The following is an 18,798-nucleotide window of genomic DNA, read 5'->3' on the forward strand; positions in this document are numbered from 1 at the left end:
TGATTGGCATGTTGAAACAATTGCATTTACCGTCATCCCCTAAACTGAATTGATACAACACCAGTTTACTTGAATTACTGTTTCATTGTACGCTACAAATTCTTTCAATAACTAAGATTGCATGAGAACAGAAGTAAGAGGTCCACAACACTAGCATATACTGTTATCCCCTAAACTGAAAAATGTCACAGTTAGGAAATTCGCTGTGGAGAGTTTGATTCTTTGCTAGACGGACAGTGTTAACATATGCCATAACCATAAATGTTTACCCCAAAGAAAACATAACTTGAGCTCCAAACTTTCCTGGTCTTCAGTGACCCTGCATCATCTCATGGGACATGTAACTCCTGTGAAGGCTTACTGCATCATCTCCAGGAGCAGCAAACTGTCTATTGCAGTAAACATGTTCAATTGGATGCAGGCTCCGCTGTCAATGCTGTTGTTTCATCTGTTCTTGGTCGTTTCACTAGTGCTAAACTGGTCTTCTCTCCATTTGTGTCTACAACCTGACAGTTTCTGTCCTCTGGTGCCTTTTGCTTTCTGCTTATACTCTGGGAGCTTTCTTCTAGTAAGGCACTTGCATTACTTGTATCAAACCTTGTTTTGACACAGTCCAGATCTGAGGCTTCTAATTTGTCATTTGCAGGTGACTGCTCTAACTTTGATTGTAGAAGGGAAGGGTCGTTTTGGGAGGGGGGAGGAGCCTTTGACTTGTCACCCTCCATCTTTTTTTGTTTCTCAAACATCTCTTGAAGATGCCTCCCCTGTTCCTCAATCCTCAATTGTAAATTTCTCTGGATCTATTGGGGATAAAACATCATTATCAGAACATACCACACAACAGTAGTTACAAAAACCATGCACGCATTTGTGGAATTTCCACTCCATGAAGCTAATATTAATGGTTACTTAACTAAAGGTTAGCATTACACCTAGACTGCTCCATAAAAGGTAAAAGAAATTGGCATCAAAATTGTAAAACACAGACATAGAAGCTCAAATACCAGTATCATACCTCAAGTTGTTCGTGGAGTTGCTTCTGGACTTCCATTTGCAAACGCAAAGCTTCTGAGATCCCCATACTCCTGTTTAGAACAATAGGTCAGCCTAAATTCAGCTTGGTAGTCCATTGTTATAAAAAGCACTCTGGTTTATAAGTGAAGGAAAAATGATGTATTCATATTTTATCTGGTGAGATACTAATGCACCGATAGGAGAAGAATATTACTTTCCTTCAAGGATTCACAAAAACCAGTCGACTCAAAAGTTGACAGGTTAGAGAAAAAGGAGTCCAAATGGTGGTTTCTATTACTTTCTAATCTAAACCTTTGTAGCTACACAAACACCATAGTTTTTAGGAAATCTCCTTAAAACCAGAACTAAGGAGAAAGTCATTTTCTCTAATGTCTGCCAGACAAAAAAATGCACATTCGCTTTCCACCCAACTTTTGAGTTGATTGGTTTTGTGAATCTCTTTATTTGGACTCCTTTTTCTCTAACCTGTCAACTTTTGAGTCGATTGGTTTTTGTGGGTGCTTGTAAGGAAGAAATATTCTTCATCTTTAGGTAACTAAGGAGAAAGTTATTTTCTCTAATGTCTGCCAGACAAGAAAAATTGCACATTCCCTTTCCACCAACTCTTCCTCACCTCAGCTATACTGTCCCCTCCTTCAACGGTGGCATTTGTAAAAGCACATGGAGATTCCGCCAGCCACCGTTGTAGGAGAAATATTAGAAACTAAAGTCAGAACTTGAAACCTAGAAGGCTAAAAAGGCCTCTAGTCATCAAATATGTTAAAAATCTACAAATGTAAACCACGGTCTGCACTCATATAGGTGAACTTCTATAACCATACTAAGTGATATATATATCTACTGGATAACTTCGAAAACTACAACGGATTTGATACCAAGAAAGGTTAATGTCACATTGAAATCATGATAGAGGATAACTTACGTCTTCAAGTCTAGAGATTTCATTTCTTCAACAGGACTCAACTTTTTTTCTGAAGTTCCTGAAAGTGGCACAATCATGTTCGTAAACCACATAGAGAGAGAGGAGGGGTGAATACGAATACATTCTTTTCCATGCTATGCCTTAATCCAACAATAAGAAATATATGGCAGCAAAGATACAACTACAAAAGGCTTTTGGATAAAGTATGTGTGAAGGGTTAGCAAAACTTGCATAATGTGAGAGAAGAGAAGGCAGTTGGGGGTTACCTTCAGATGACTCTGGTTTATATCTGGCTGTTCTGTACTTCTGAAATATAAAGATGATACAAGGTAAATAAGTAAAATATAAAACTAGATTTTTTGAGGAAACAGTATAAGGCAGGGGATTTACATACCTGGAGGTGGCTTTTGACGTGATAGATAGTCAAGCCTTCGACATTCATCTGCTTTAAGACACCCTTGGGAGTAGCCCCTGTAATTCAAAAATCAAAGTGCGCATGACAAGATGCACTCTAGTTTTTTCTGATATAAGTTACAATATAACAAGGAAGACTACGCACTTTCACTACCCCCAAGCTGATTGACAGCTTCCACAAAAGCCTCATGAAGTTCTGGTGTCCAGCGCATTCGAGATTTTGTTGGTGGTGCAACCAACAGTGGATTAGTAACAGCACATACTTCTCCACTATGAGGAGTTTGATGCTGATGAATTAGGGGTTGTTGAACTGAGTTATTAGGAGACGGCCTCGACATCTGGTATATTATTTACAGTTTTAAGTAAATGAAAGTGACAAGAGAATGTGAAAAAACAAGAACACACCAAGGAGGCATCTTTATGCTGTGTATGCTGCTAATTACTGTATAGTAACAAAAACCATAACAATAAGAGGAATAGACCTTCTGTTTGGAATCTTTCATGTTGACATCATTCAGAATTTCACTCCAATTTGGTTCCAGTTCATCATCAACAGAGATCAACTGATCTGCCCACTCTTGCCAGTCTGTTCTCTTTGCATGATCCTCCGAGGCAATGACACCAGCAGTGCTTTCCACCTGACCATTCTGGACAGGGACATTTTCAACGAAATTAAGGAAGTCCTGAAGTGGATCTATAGCCCAGGAGAGATCCTTGTTGTCATCAGAGTGATTAATGAATGCTGTGGATAGCCCTTCTGAATGAGAATAATGGGTTGGTGGAAAATTTCCTCCGTCCCTTAGTGACTGAGAAATGAATGGAGAATTATGAGACTGCTTTCCTTGTGGTGAAACTGCTGAAACACTCATATCATTTGTAAATCTAGAAGATGATGAAACCAAGTGCCCAACACTCCCATTACCAGAACTCAGTGGTGATGCTTGCTGAGATGCTGGATTTCTAATCATTTCCCTTACAGAAGAAACCTGAAAAGAATCAATCAATTTGGAATACTTTTCTTCAGCAGTACCAGGAAGAACTAGAAAAGATGACGACATCAGCTCAGAAACACTGAAGTTTCCCAGCTGATTTACACCTAAACATGAGTAACTAAGGCAGCAAATGAAAGTTGGCTCGCACCTTATCACTGAGTGACAAATGCAGAGAATGAAACCAGTGCAGCGCCAGCAACACAAACACCAGACACAAATTTAAATGTTTCCCGCTGTGGAACCAATAGAAGACACCAGGAATGAAATTTGATTCTGGCACCTCTGAGAAGAAAAAGAACAAATCCAAAACATTGACATTCATTCCAGTCACCAAAGCTGTTAACCCACAGCATTTCAAAAAATATAAAGCCTACTTTCCAGGAGCTGTAAAGCGTATGCAACTAAATACATTACTAAAGGACATGATATGATTGGAATGGAAACAGTCAGTCTCAACATCTCATCAATTTAATTCAACATGTGTTGGAAACCGCATAAAATATCATAAGGAATTAAGAAAGAAAAATTGTTCAGATGATAATATTCACATAAACACTTGAGAAAGAATTATCAAAGAAAACTGGAGGAAAAAAAGCAACATAAACAAAGACACGATCCTATAAATCAATCACACTACACAATCCAATTCAATCAGTTACAATTAGCTCAAAACCAAATAACATCCATACAAACACCCTAGAAACTAAAATCTGCAGAAGTCACTAGCATAAACCATCAAAACTCCATCGCTGGTAGAGATGATCATCAAGTTCAACACATCAAAACCATAATTTCCACCGGAAAAAAAAAAAACCAATACCAACCACCCCAAAACAACTCCCATCACTGAAGTCGGCTCAAGATGAATCAAATCACATTAAAACACCAATACCAAAAATACTCGAAGTAAACTCACAACACAGAAAGGCAATAAATGAGCTAGCAATCCATCTCACAATCAACCAAAACCTCATAAAAAACACAGTGAAATTGACAAAAAAAAAATCTGGGCATCAATCTTCATTAGCTAAAACAAACAATATCATCAAAATTTCAAGATGATCCACATAAAGTATAGAACTTCAAACCCAAAAAAAGCTCTAAATAGGCTCATAAAAACTCACCAAAAACTGAATGAAAGCAAAGATTGAAGTTTTCTACTATTGGATAAGAACTCAATATTGTGGAAGAAGAAGAATATTGAAAAAAGATGCAAACTTTTGTCTTCTAAATTTCAGGAAACTTACAAAACTCTCCCTTGTTGTCTTCTCTCTCTTGTTGTCTTTCAATCATGAGGGAAATTGTAATTTAGTTTTCTAGTGTTTGTTAGGTAATACAAATGCATGTCTTCAGGTTTTGTCTCATTACTTTTAGCCGTTGATCTTGATTGAGATGGTTTGATGGATTTTCGGGTCAGTTTGGAGGGTCATGTTTGGAGGACGCAGCAAGCAAACCTCTGCGGTGGTGCATGGGAATTTGACGGCTGCTAAAAAAACATGGTGGGGCCTAGCTTTATTGTTTGTTTCTTCCGGTACTTCTCTGTTTGCCGATAGCTGTCTGTTTTGGTATTTTTATAATATTTTAAAAAATTGAATTTTTTATTTTAATTTTATATTAATATGTTTTAATATTTTTATATTACATGGATATATTAATATTAAAAAAAATATTTTTTATATATTTTTAAGTAAATAATACATTAAAAACAGCCTACCACGATACTAAAAATTCTTCACATCTCCTTTAGCTTTTATTACTATTTTTATTTTTAATTTTAAATGTGATATGTATAATTTTATGTAAGATTATGTATTTTGGTAAAGATTATTTTTTATTTGAAAATATACTTAAATTTATTTTTTAAAATTTTTATTTTTAATATCAGTATATTAAAATTATTACAAATATTAATTTTTATTTTTAATCCAAACACACTCAAATTTAAAGAGAAAAACCAAAAAAAAAAAACAATGCTTGACTTCAAAAAAAAAAAGTTAGGGTTGCTCTCTTATTTTTTAAAGATTTTTTTAAACATTTTTAATATACTAATATTAAAAAAATAAAAAGTATTTTGTAAAAACATTATGTATGTTAATAAATAGACACTAATTCATGAAATCATTGGATGGAATATTTATATTAAAATAATATATTTTTATTTATTTGTTTACAAAGTAGTGGCTTGTCTAGGTTAATTAAATTAATAAAAACTTAGCAAAATCAACTAAATTTAACTAAGTGAGTGTCTTAATTAATTAAACTAGAATTTGATCCAAAGTAATTAAGAAAAATACTTTGTGATCACCTCAATCATACTTGAATTAAAATCTAAGTTTGATTCACAAATTACATGAGATTTTTTTTTTAATTTGAAAATCATATTCATGCAGACTAATTTTTTTAATCTACAAGTAAATTTATTGATTCATCAATAACAAGTTTTAAAAACCCAATATAAATCTCAAATAATTTTTTATTTGTTTATTTATTTTATTTTATAGCTTTTAATTCAAAAGTACCTTCTTTTGTACCTCAGATTGCTCATTAAAATTGATCAAGGGATCAACCTGAAGCAATACCCAGGTTGGTTATGTGACAAAATGGTTGACTAAGGTTAATCAATTTTTTATTAAAAAATAATTAAAATAACATGGTTGAGAAAAAAATTCGAGTGTTTTAACTGACTATAAATCAACTCTTAATTGATTTTTTTTATAAAAAAAAAAGTTTACTAGAGTTAGTAAATGAATTGATCAATTTTAAATTAATCTACTAAACTAAATTTAATAACAATATTAATGGAACTTTAAATAAGAGACTTTTATTTTTATTCTTAAATTAGTTTAATAAACATAAGGATGGATAACATCAAATAATATTTTGCAACAATAGAAAACAAAAGGTTGTCAGCTGAGATTATATTTCATTTTTCTTGTGAATCTGTGTGGTTTAAAACTTGCATATTTTTAAAGGAAAATGATGTTAGTTTAATATGTTCTATAATAAATTGATTGACTGATTATATATGATATTATTAAATTCATGTTAATATATATTTTTAATTAATTAAAAATTAATTAATTTTTAATATTTATAAAATAGTAGATAAGTTAATCTAATATTTGATTTGTAAATCTAAAATAAAAATAAAATTCATGGGACAAAAATATTTTGCAAAGAAAATTATAAAATTATTATAATTATAAGATTTTAATTACATCAAAGTATTATTCCTAAAATCTTCATAGTCAATACTCTTTTTATAAGATTTTAATTACATCAAAGTATTATTTCTAAAATCTTTTAAGTCAATACTCTTTTTAATACTGGATATTTATTATAGCAATAAAAATCGATATATATTATGTTATTTTTTTATGAAAGAAAGTGATTGTTTTTATAAGTTATGGTGTAAGAGATATCTAGAACTAATACATAAGTATTTGCTATAAGAAATATATACTGAACTGATCCGCATGAGAATTTTATATTGAAAGATCATCTATAAATATGAAAAAGTTCGCGTGACAATTATGTATGTAACTCTTAACCTTGAGATTACTAAATTATCTTATATAAAAAATGTTATATTGTAATTCTGTTATATGTTATTTTAATTAACTATATAAAAATACTTAAGTGACAATTATGTATGTAACTCTTAACCTTGAGATTACTAAATTATCTTATATAAAGAATGTTATATTGTAATTCTGTTATATGTTATTTTAATTAACTATATAAAAATACTTAAGTGATTAAGATATGATTCATCATTCTAAGTAAATTGTAAATTAGAAAAAATATTTCATTTATTCTCAAATAGTATTAACTTAGAAATTCTTGGTTAAAGTGGAATAAAATTTAAAAAGAGTTTGAAATCTTATTCAAATGATCATTGATTATTATATAAAGAGCAAACATGATTTAATATGGCAGACATACTTCATACTTTAACATTAAATCAAAATATTATTGATAAAAAGATATTAATTATACTAGTAAACTGTTCATTAAAAAATAAAATCAAATCACTAATGACTTTTTTAATATTTGAAGGATTATAACTAATTACTAGATAATACATTTAATATGTTAGATAAAATGACTATTTAATATGTTAAATAAAAAAAACTATGTCATTCTAAAAAAAAAAGAGCTAATACATTAGGCACAGTAGTTCTTCAGAGCTTCTAGATAAAAATTTAAGATATTTTTCACTAATAATACACGTGAATTACAATTAAAAATTGAATAATTGAACGGTTTATAGTAACTTTTAAAAATTTATTTAAAATAAAAAAATTAAATTTTTAAATAAATAATAAATCTTTCTATAATTTTAAACATGTTCAAACAAATTCTACAAGCTTCTAAATAATTTTATTTTATTATTTATATTACATGTATGGCAATTTATTAACCCGGCATATATCAAGGTAACAAACAACGCAGTCAATCATTACAAGACGGAGATGATGATTTCTTCGTATTTACCAACCGTTCTGCTTTGTCACAAAATCAGTCAAACACAACAGCATCATATATATATATATATATATATAGAGAGAGAGAGAGAGAGAGAGAGAGCTTTGACCTTGGCAGACCTCGTTCAACATTTACCTTTTGTTTTTTTGTGGATTAGAATTGTGTTTATTTGTCTTTTAAGAATTTATTTAGTTTAGAAAATTATTAAATTTATTTTTTTAATATTTTTTAATTTTAATGTGTTAATTTTAAAATTAAAAAAAAAATTATATTTTTTTTAAAAACACATAGCAAATATTTATAAAATATAAAAATAAATAGAAGCAAGACACGGTTTATATATATATATATATATATATATAATTTTTTATTTATTTTTAAACAGTTAGGGTATATTAGATTCATTTTTGCATAGTGAAATTAAATCTTTCAAAAAATTATATGATGGAATATTTGAGTTTTGTAGAAAGTTGATTTCTAACACTAGTTTTTCGTTTTTGGAAAACATTTTCCAACATAATTTTCTAGGGGAATTTCATTCAGAATTTTGTCTTTTTTAATTTATTTAAAAATATTAATTAAAAATAATTTCATTGGGAATTAATAAAATTTCATCGGAAACATAAATACAAAAATAATACATATTTAAAATTTATGAAATACGAGAATAAAAATATTTGGAGATGCAGGGGATCGAACCCTGTACGTCTCGCATGCAAAGCGAGCGCTCTACCATTTGAGCTACATCCCCCACGTAGATATCAAGCCACCAGTATTATTTATTTATTATGTAATTGTAATTTCACATTAAGGTTTAACATGTTTTTTTTTGTCAAAATTCGAAATTTATTTTTATTTAAATTTATTTTTTTAGTATTGATGATTTCAAAAATAAATTTAAAAAAATAAAAAAATTATTTTAATATATTTCTAAATAAAAAACACTTTAAAAAATAAACTCTACTATCCTATAAACACCAAAAGTTCAGATAAAAAAAAAAAAAACGAAAGCAGCAAATTGAGAACCTCCAGCACATGATCAACAAGACTTCTTCAGTTAACATAACAACAACACCTTGCTGGCTACAGAAAGCATGATATAGAGATCTGATTCAATGTGAGGCCAGAACCTTTCATCAAGATGAACTGTTAGTTTAGCAATTCGAATGATTTGGTGGAAAGTAACTGGTGCCCTTGTTCAGATGTTGACAGAATTGAACGAAAAACAACTTCCAAATTGACAAAATTACTAAATATTTGCCACGTTAATTTGCAGCGTGGAGAAACAAAAATTTACATCATGATATCTTCTAAAAAGACTGGATGCTTCTTCAGAGCGTCTTCATCAGAAAAAAGAAAAGAAACCAATTCTCTAGACAATGATTTCCAAGTACACCTAGTTTACAAAAGCATATTGAAATCACTCCAAATAACAAGTAGATTTCCATTACAAAGTATCCTACCAGAAACAATATTCGACAATAAATAGAGTTATAATGGACAGTTATTGATAGATAACTGCTAAGGATAAGAACAATGACCATTATAGTTAAAACTGCCACTGGAAGATACAAGATTGTCTTCATTTATTGGATGCCAATTTTTCCTTATTGCCAAAGTGTAAGATTGGAAGTTTGGCCTGCAAAGAGTGGTTCCCTTTACTGGAACTAGCTTGATCTTTGTCAAATTCTATCACCCCTTTCTGCTTGTCTTTGTCTTGAATACTGCCATCTTGATCATAAGAATTTGCATCAACCCTTCTGCGTCATCTGATCAACAAGAGGAATAAAAGACCTCTTCTTATGTGAAACTCCATTCTTCAGAACAAGATGAGGCACTGAATTCGTTGTCAGTGGAGTCCGCCGCCCCTTCTGCATCTGAAAAGTCTGCCAATTCTCTGCTATCAAATCCAGACACAAGAGGATGATCTAATAACTTCTCAGCAGACAATCTGAACATAGGCTTCCTCACTAGACATCTCTTGCATCCTTGGAAACATCAGGAGGAATTTTCATCAATTCATGAGCAATCTTTCTCAGAAGTTCTTCTGTGGTGGTTTCAGGATTGAAATCCCGAACTGCTTCCCTATAAGCATTGCAAAAACTATGCATCCCAGATGTCAGAGGGAGCCTCCAGCACATAACGAGACTTGCTTGGTAAACATCTTGTAGGCGAATTGCATAACATCTTTTTGCTGGCTACTGAAAACATAATATAGAAATCTGATTCAATGTAAGGCCAGAACCATTCATCAAGATGAACTATAAGTTTAGCAATTCCAATGATTTAGTGGCAAATAACCTGTGTCATTGTTAAGATGTTGACAAGATTGAACAAAAAAAAACTTCCACATTGACAAAAAAATTCTTGATTTTTGGCACATGCATTTGCAGCATAGAGAAATAAAAATTTACATCACCTTTTCACCTTAACGAACTTCATGTAATCCTAGATACTTCTTCAGAACAGGATTGTCTTCATTTGATAACAGATCTTCTACCAAGCTGTGGTTCCCTCATCTGCAATGAAACCTTTGTCTCTCATTTCACCAATAAGTTGCACTGCCCTTGATTCATCCTTGTGCTGGAGAAATCCTCTGATAATAACATTATAAGAAAATTCATTAGGAGGGCAGCCATCCTCCTCCATCTTTCGGAAAGCTTCCAATGCTTCATCTAACAATCGTTCTTTACAAAGTCCATTTATTATTGTTGTGTAGATCTGAACATCAGGCTGCAACCCTTGGACAAAGAGTTCTGAAAATAGTTTCCTTGCATGGTTAAGATTCCCGGATTTGCACATGGAATCAATCAAAATGGTATACATCACCAGATTAGGCTTCAAGTATGTACCTTGCATTGCTCGAAACAGTCTGAATGCCTTACCAAGATACCCTTGTTTGCAAAGGCCTTCGAGCAATACAGAGTAAGTACATAAATCTGGGAGGTTTCCATTAGTGTGCATATTCTTGAAAAGCTCTCGTGCTTCCCTAAGCTTGCCTGATTGGCAAAAGGCATGAATAAGAGTAGTGTAACTAACAGTGTTTGGAATTAAGCCTTGATGAATCATTTCATTAAAAAGCTGCTTGGCCTCATCTATCCTTTTGACCATACAATATCCATTAATTAAGATGCTATAACTAAAAACATCTGGTTTGCAACCCCTGGTTATCATGACATCAAACAGCTTCCTAGCTTCAACAACTTCCATCTGCAAGGAATATCCATGCATCAATGAATTGTAAGTAATAACGTTAGGCTCCACGCCCATTTCAGTCATTGTTTTTAACACACCTTGAGCCTCTAACATATTGCCTTCTTTACAAAATACATCAATCAATAGGCTGAAGGTGACAATATCTGGCATGATATTCAAACTCGTCATTTCATTTAGCATTGCCGAAGCCTCCTTCCATCTGCTGAAACTGCATAAGCCCTGGATTAAAGAGGTGTAACTGACAACTGTTGGGGAAATGCCTTTAGCCTTCATGTAAGAGAAGATATCCAAAGCCTCATTCACCAGCCTATCTTTGCAAAGACTGTCAATGAGTGTACTGTATGTCACCACATCCGGCTTACAGCCCGCCTCTCCCATTTTCTTAATCAATCCAGCAGCCGCCGCAGTTTCCCCATTCTTACATAAGCCATTTATAATCGTAGTATAAGTGTAGACATCAGGTTGACACCCTCTTGCTACCATGTCATCAAATAATTCCAGGGCTTGGGCAAATTCACCCGCTTTACAGAGCCCATTGATTAAGGTGGTAAAGGTGATAATAGTGGGTTGGAGACCAAGTTTAATGACTTTGGCCAAGACAGAGAACCCCAGATCAACATGTTGCATCAGGCAGAAGCAATTGATCAGGATATTAAGCGTACAAGTATTAGGAGAGAGCCCAGCTAATTCTATTTGTTTGTAAAGGGCAATCACAACATCGTAGTACTGTCTCATTCTGACAATTGCAGACAATAATTTGTTGAATTGGATGATACAAGGCAGGGGTTTCCTATGAACCATGTGATTGAAAGAAGCACGGGCATCATCAAACTTTCTAAAAGAAGAAGAAGCATCATCATTTTTATGTTTATATCTACTTCTACTGCTACTGCTACTGGTAAAAGAAGAAATGGAGTTGTAGTGGTTGGTAGACGAGAGTGATGAAGTGATTGGAGATAGAAGAATCATACCCATTATTTTCATTTGGCATCGCTGAATAAATAAGGCTTCTGAACCTCGACGTCTCGCCGCCGACATCGAACTTCCGCTGTGTTCTTCCTTCTCCTTGTCTGGTTTTTTATTGACCAAAACGACATGTACACTTTGCAACAAATATGGAAGATTGAAGAAAGGGATTTGGTATTTTTACTGCCCAAAACGACAGAGACTCTCCCTCTCTCCCTCTCTCTCTGTGACAAATAATGCAGAAGCTTGGGGAAGATAATTAGCGGGGATTAACGGTTGGGATCATGCCTGGGGACGTGGACGGCTGGATTTACCTGTCAAAGGAAATGCTGACACAATCAGGTCCATAATACTTTATAAAAGGTGTTTCTAAAAACATATTAATTTTTGTTATTTCAAATTAAAATTTTTTATTTTTAAATTATTTAGATATACTAATATAAAAAATATTTTAAAAAATAAAATAACATTATTTCATTTTATTATCATTTTAATTTATTTTTTTCAATTACATCTTATTTATCACAAACTACTAAATGATAAACCTGATTTAGAATTAATTCTAAGCATACACACAAAATGAATTAATTTTTAGTACATTTCATAACTTAACGGATATATTGTACAGCTTGTTTTGCTGGTTATAATTACTTTTTAAATAATTTTTATATTAAAATATATATTAATAATATTTTTATATTTTTTAAAAATTATTTTTTATATTAAAACATAAAAATAATTTGAAAACACTAAAAATATATTAATTTAAAATAAATAAATAAAATTTAGTTTTTTCCAAAAATATTTTTAAAACACAAAAAAATTATTTTTATATTTTATCATCATATTTTTTTTAAATTTTGTAGCATATGTTCACAATTAAAAGCTTCATATTAATTAGCTTATATATAAATATCAGTATTAGGATAATAAGCCTATACATATTTTTGGGTAGAGTTTAGAGTTTTAAAAAAATAAATGAATTAGGCAGCAGGCATGAACCGCGGCCTGTGAGAAAATATACTTTAAATTATAATAGTGAATTGATTATTTTTCTATTTTTCTCTTCACTCCATAAATGGAGTTGATTTATTTTAATAATAAATATGAATTGAACAGGGATAAAAAGACTTATTATCCTAATGATTTATTATTTTTTAAAATTACTTAATTACTTTTAAAATAAAGAATAGGATATAAAGAATAGGATAAATTATCTTGAAGGCTGGTGGCATGTCCATCACAAGTTATACTCTCATTTTCCATCCCATGGAGATTCTTCAACATGTTTGGTGACCACAAAATAAATAATAATAATAAAAATAATAATAATAAATAAATAAATAACAAATAATGACTATGCTTGAGTAGCTTTATTATTTTTTTATATTCTCTTCACTCCATAAAATGACAATCACATGATAAAATTACTTAATTACTTTTAAAATAAAGAATTTTTCTAAATCTTGTTTGGGGAGCTTTATTATTTTTTTTATTTTTTAAAATTATGCAATGATTTATTTCATCTTAGAAAATAAATTTTTAATAACTTAAGTCTTGGCGTATTTTATCTTTTTATTTTTTTTTGTTGGTCAAGTGATAATTGATTTAATATAAATATTAATTTTTTATAACTTAAGTCAGCTATTGCATTGTGAGTGAGAGAAAGACATCTCTAATTTAACATATGCTATCTTTTTATTTTTTATTTTTTTTATTTTTGTGTTGACGTTGTAAAATTTGAAAAGAACCTTTCAATTTATTATTTATTTATATTTGGTTTTTTTTCTTTTAATTATTATTTATTTTATTTGGAATAATTTATAAAATTATTTTTTTTCTCAATTTCATTTTCTTGTATTTTTGTTATCTTTTATATTTGATTTCCATTCTTTTAATTAATATTTGTTTTATATGAGATGATTCTTAAAAAAAAAATTTGCACTTTCATCTTTCTTAAGGTTTTTTCTCCTAATTTTATTTTTTTTCTATAAAAGTTTTTACTAATTTTGATAATGACATGGTTATTTTATGTTATTTTATTTATTATTCTTTATTAATTTTAGATATTTTTATTTTTTAATTATATTAAATTAATTAATTAAATATAAACATGAAATGCTCATATTACATGATATTTTATTTAATTTATTTTTTAAATATCATCATATATCCTTTTAAAATAGCATTTGAATCTTCCCAATAAACTTTTTTTAATGATTAAACAGTGCTCACAGTATGTCTCTAATGGGGTTTTGTTTCCTCTTCTCTCTATCTGATACTAACAGTTTATTTTGGGTTAATTATTGGTTTTTTTTGTAAACATTATATACAATGTTTTTTTTTTAAATCATATTTTTAAATTAAACAGGATTATTAAACGTATGTTTCTTGCTTCTCCAGAAAACCAGCGCGCCTTTAACATATTTTCTACCTGGCCCGCTTGTCTGGTGAGCTACCAAAAGGAAAAGAATTTGTTGAGCAGAAGTGTGGGGCAATGTTCTTTAGTCTTCGCTCTATCTTCCCTAATCGCTATTAAGGTTTTGTGTCCTAACATCTAAAGGTTAGCAGGTGAGAAAGATTAGCTCGTTTTGGTTGCACCCTTCGACTGCTTGCAATGGCTTTGGAAGGATCAGTGGATGAAGAAGTTTCAGGTGGAGGAGAGGGATGCTTGACACAGGTAGTAGCTAGGCTGCCGGTATCTAGAGCAAAATGGTTTCTTTTAACTCAGATCTAGAATCATTGAGGATCCGACTCACCGCACTTCTTCCATTCCTACTGATCTCTATATCCTTCCCAGACCATGTCTTGCTCCTCTGTCATTTCCATCAGAGAAGAGCGATGTTGGCACCAAGAAAAAGGCTCTGCTAAATAGTCTTCTTTGGTGTCAAATATGGGACCTAATTGTTTGAGCATTTCGTTAAATGTGGAGGGTTTGGATGTCTTCTCGATTTTGTTCTACCTTACTGTTTTTAGCTATATTCATCATTGACCGATAAATTGTAGGTCGAATCTTCTAAGTCTCAGGTGCTTGTCACCTGAATTTAATGGAGAAGGAGACAAACTCGCAGAAAATTCTCTGTCAAAGTGTAACACAATCAAGGTCTAAAAATAGACTTTATATGACTAATTTTCCCCCTTTCATTTCGCTGCACCCCATGAACTATAACCCAACAAAACTCCTTCAAGTGTTTCTTCATTTTCATCTATGATCATTGTGTCCCTTCTATGTTGGCGCGGGGCAAGACTAGCGAAGAGGCTACCATTCTCGCCCTCCAGCCAGCGCTAGCCCCACGACCATAGGAACAATCAGCATGACTTTTAATGCACACCCTTTTCAGCTCTTAGAAATCAATGTTATATCAGGCCAAGACCTGGCTCCTGTGTCCAAATCTATGCGTACTTATGCAGTAGCTTGGGTGCATCCAGGAAGGAAATTGTCTACCAAGGTTGACCAAAATGGCCACATCAATCCTCAATGGAACGAGAAGTTTGTGTTCCGCGTTGATGACACGTTCATAAATGCTGAGAACTCTTCTATCATGATAGAAATCTATGCTGCGGCATGGCTACGCGATGTTCAGATTGGGTCTGTAAGAGTTCTGATCAGCAACTTATTTCCTTCAAACAACAACAACAACAAAATGCGCTTTGTTGCACTTCAGGTTCGCCGCCCATCAGGAAGACCTCAAGGGATCCTTAACATGGGGGTGCAGGTGCTGGACAGTACAATGCGCAGCATGCCTTTATATACAGAACTTAGCGCGTCTGCAGTTGGCTTCAATGACCTCATTAATGCCAAAACCAACGGGAAAGACCTTGAAGAAAAGGGTGCGAAATTGCGACGCACACAGAGTGACCGAACTGACCTCACCACCACTGATGAATCTGGACTGAAAGAGGGTGGTGTCAGGTCACTTGGTGGCTCGTTGATTAACTCTTCGGTGGCTAAACCTAGTGTTAAAGACAATGGCAATGGCAATGGCAGCATGGTCAATGGATCTCTTTGCTCTGATGTGGGGCCTTCTGCGTCTGTTGTGGCAGCAGCAATTGCTAAAGGATTGATTAAAACACCAGCAAATGCTGGTCAACATGATACGGATGGTGCAGGAAGCTCGATTCTTGAGGATTGGACAGAAAACGATAGTGCCGAAGGCCTACGAACAAAGCTTGAGAGATGGAGAACAGAACTTCCTCCAGTTTATGATAATGATCTGCGGAAGATGCAGTCGAGAAGCAGAAACAAGAAGCACAGGCGCAGGTCAGAAGGTGGGCGGTTGTTTTCATGTTTTGGCAATGCCTTCGGGTGTGAAATTTCCATTACTTGCGGTGGGCGCAATAACAAGAAAAGGTGTGGAAATCACAAAGTCTGTCATCTTAGCTCTGTGGACAGTCAATCATATTTATAAGATGACAACGAGATTTTTTGTCCCGTCTCTTTTTAGCACAAAACGAAAGTTGAAAATGACTTGAAATAAGTCATGGTGCTTGTACGTCTTTTTCTTTTATGATCCCTGGTTGCTAGTAGACATTTTGCTTCTGTATACTGTGAGAGAAAAGGTTGTTTCTTTGTACATGATGAATGATGTACTTATTGTTTGTTGGGGATTTTTGTGCATAAACCTAATGGCCAAGGCTGGTGAAGGAGGATTTGCACTATAATATCAAAGGATAATAGATATCTGTTTTTCTTTTTTGCAACTCGGGCTCATTTTTCTATCATTTCTCTTGTCAATGTGCTATTTCTTCTGGGGATACAAGGAAACGTTACAAGCCCTCAATTTCCCTTCTGTTGAGTTACAATTTCACTTGTCAAAGATAATGGCAGGGGCAGCCGGGTAAGGTTTATACAATATGACTGTAAATATGCCTTCTCTTCAGGGCATACAGGCCTCATCACTTGATGAAATAGTCCACCTACTAAATGACAATGGTCTGCTGTCAAACCCTGAAACCAGAAAAACTCTGACATCATTATTGGTGTGGACAGGATACATGATTTTTCAAACCTGTTTTTCGACATCATTTACAGTACTCCTTTTTTGGCTAGTTTTTCTTCCCCTAAGAATCCTTGCATGCTTGAGTATAAATTCATTTACAATGATAGAATCCTGCATTTTCAAAGAAAGAGTCAATGGGAGGGAAATAAATGCACCAATTCTAGGTACTTCCATAAGCTGACAAAACTTTCTAACAACTTGCAAGTTAAACCAAGAAATCGGCAAAAGCTATCTCTCAGTGATCTTGACAGATGCATCTTGAGTCCTTTGGCCCTCACCAAACCTTCGCCTTTTCTAAACCATGCAGCAAAAAGCACCAACCACATACTGTCGACAGTAAAAGAAAGTGTATTCTACAACTATAATAAGTTATGACACTTGCAAGAAATGTAGAGAAAAGTCAGACATATTAGCACAGATACCCTTCCAGCCTCTCTCCCATGGCTAATAGTGATTCAAAATCCAAGCCTCTGAATGAAGAATCAAGAATAATCGCCGAGTATAGAGAGTGTTGGCGGAACCATGCCGTCTTGACTGGTGGCCACGCTGTTGATGGTTGTGGAGAGTTCACTCCAAATGGAGATCAAGGGACTAAAGAAGCTTTCATCTGTGAAGCTTGTGGTTGCCATAGAAACTTTCATAGAAAACAGGTGATCATGAGGAATGGTACCATTCTTCTTGACTCTCATCATTCACCTCCTCCTCCATATGGACTATATGGAGCTCCATATACCTCTGTCAGCGATGAAGAGTCCCTGTATAATGGAAGCAGCTCTGAGAAGAAAATGAAGGCAAGAAAAAGGCCTAAGAGAGGCACCTCAATGCGCAACAAGAAATGAGGTGAGGCCATTTTCTTCACCCACCACAATAAATTAGACTTATCTGGTCAGCTTAAAAGGTCGTAATGTTACCCCACATATTGGAAGGTCATAAGTCTCTCTAATGAAGACTTGTCACTATAATTTCGTAAAATAATCATGCATTTGCCAAAAGAGGAGGCAGCTCCACCATAAATTACAGTAAATAATAAAGAGATGTTGAGCAGCTTGTATGGAATTCTTGTTTTGTTTGGGATCATTAGATACAGAATCCTACATACCTAGTGGTTTAACTCAATGACTTGTATATTTAAAACTTTGATCGAACTGGATTTCATGTTTAATATTCTTTTTTTTATGAGAACAACTTTATTTTAATAAAATAACAAAATAATATTGTTTTAATTTTATAATTAAAAAAAAATCTCAAATGACATTATTTTAATAAATAAAAAAAAATTGTGGAAAGCGTCTTTGTCATAAAAAAAACACATGAAACGCTTCTCGAAAACTAAATTTAGCTAAATTTGATCATTTGTTTTATAACTAGATGCATAATCATGCTCTCTTCTCTTCAACGTAGAGCGGCACGTGTAAATATAATTGCCATCAATTATTGATTAATTATATTTTTTTTTTCTAACAACTAAAATACATAATTATCCTTTTTTTATTTGTTATTTGCTTGGACTATTATTATTATTGTTAGTGTTGTTGTTATTATTATTATTATTATTATTATTATTATTATTATTATTATTATTATTCATAGGCTTCCCAATAAATTAGATCCAACAGCCATCTCAAATATAATTCATTTGAATTTGACATAATTCATTTGAATTTGACAGGGTATATAATAATTGTCAAATTCAATTCTATAATAATTGTCAAATTCAATTTGCTCAGATCCAACCCAAGACTACGCTTAAATTATTTTCTATATA

The 18,798-nt window shown here is 32.5% G+C and overlaps 4 protein-coding genes and 1 non-coding gene across 11 annotated transcripts; 2 read left to right on the top strand and 3 right to left on the bottom strand.

The window, feature by feature from the left end:
• On the bottom strand, window positions 1-4,650 carry LOC105133890 (protein PHR1-LIKE 1-like). Of its 5 annotated transcripts, none has more exons than XM_011038045.1 (9): window positions 4,488-4,650; window positions 3,512-3,686; window positions 2,854-3,357; window positions 2,517-2,658; window positions 2,352-2,428; window positions 2,224-2,263; window positions 1,958-2,015; window positions 1,016-1,085; window positions 1-800 (listed from the first exon to the last, which is right to left on the bottom strand). In XM_011038045.1, the coding sequence occupies exons 2-9, from the start codon at window positions 3,683-3,685 to the stop codon at window positions 408-410; spliced, it is 1,458 nt and encodes a 485-aa protein (XP_011036347.1). In that variant the 5' UTR covers window position 3,686; window positions 4,488-4,650; the 3' UTR covers window positions 1-407. The 5 variants fall into 5 exon arrangements, with proteins under 5 accessions (XP_011036347.1, XP_011036346.1, XP_011036345.1 ...); XM_011038044.1 differs by having other exon boundaries at window positions 1,958-2,006; window positions 2,517-2,709; XM_011038043.1 differs by having other exon boundaries at window positions 2,517-2,709.
• Window positions 4,651-8,529: 3,879 nt separating this feature from the next.
• TRNAA-UGC (transfer RNA alanine (anticodon UGC)) lies at window positions 8,530-8,602 on the bottom strand. The gene has a single exon. It is a non-coding gene; the product is annotated as a tRNA-Ala (tRNA).
• Window positions 8,603-9,195: 593 nt separating this feature from the next.
• On the bottom strand, window positions 9,196-12,281 carry LOC105133889 (putative pentatricopeptide repeat-containing protein At1g12700, mitochondrial). Of its 3 annotated transcripts, none has more exons than XM_011038042.1 (3): window positions 12,039-12,281; window positions 10,271-11,902; window positions 9,196-10,052 (listed from the first exon to the last, which is right to left on the bottom strand). In XM_011038042.1, the coding sequence occupies exons 1-2, from the start codon at window positions 12,056-12,058 to the stop codon at window positions 10,348-10,350; spliced, it is 1,575 nt and encodes a 524-aa protein (XP_011036344.1). In that variant the 5' UTR covers window positions 12,059-12,281; the 3' UTR covers window positions 9,196-10,052; window positions 10,271-10,347. The 3 variants fall into 3 exon arrangements, with proteins under 3 accessions (XP_011036344.1, XP_011036343.1, XP_011036342.1); XM_011038041.1 differs by having other exon boundaries at window positions 10,271-10,607; window positions 10,704-12,281; XM_011038040.1 differs by having other exon boundaries at window positions 10,271-12,281.
• A 2,369-nt stretch (window positions 12,282-14,650) lies between these two features.
• Window positions 14,651-16,677, top strand: LOC105133911 (Calcium-dependent lipid-binding (CaLB domain) family protein). The gene is made up of 2 exons (XM_011038073.1): window positions 14,651-14,731; window positions 15,375-16,677. The coding sequence occupies exons 1-2, from the start codon at window positions 14,651-14,653 to the stop codon at window positions 16,440-16,442; spliced, it is 1,149 nt and encodes a 382-aa protein (XP_011036375.1). The 3' UTR covers window positions 16,443-16,677.
• Window positions 16,678-16,815: 138 nt separating this feature from the next.
• Window positions 16,816-18,055, top strand: LOC105133888 (zinc-finger homeodomain protein 2-like). The gene has a single exon (XM_011038038.1). It carries the CDS (start codon window positions 17,474-17,476, stop codon window positions 17,870-17,872), a length of 399 nt encoding a protein of 132 aa, XP_011036340.1. The 5' UTR covers window positions 16,816-17,473; the 3' UTR covers window positions 17,873-18,055.
• The last annotated feature ends 743 nt before the right edge of the window (window positions 18,056-18,798 follow it).

Source organism: Populus euphratica, unplaced genomic scaffold (genome assembly GCF_000495115.2).
Source record: "Populus euphratica unplaced genomic scaffold, PopEup_1.0 scaffold54.1, whole genome shotgun sequence".
In the NCBI taxonomy this organism is placed as follows: domain Eukaryota; kingdom Viridiplantae; phylum Streptophyta; class Magnoliopsida; order Malpighiales; family Salicaceae; genus Populus; species Populus euphratica.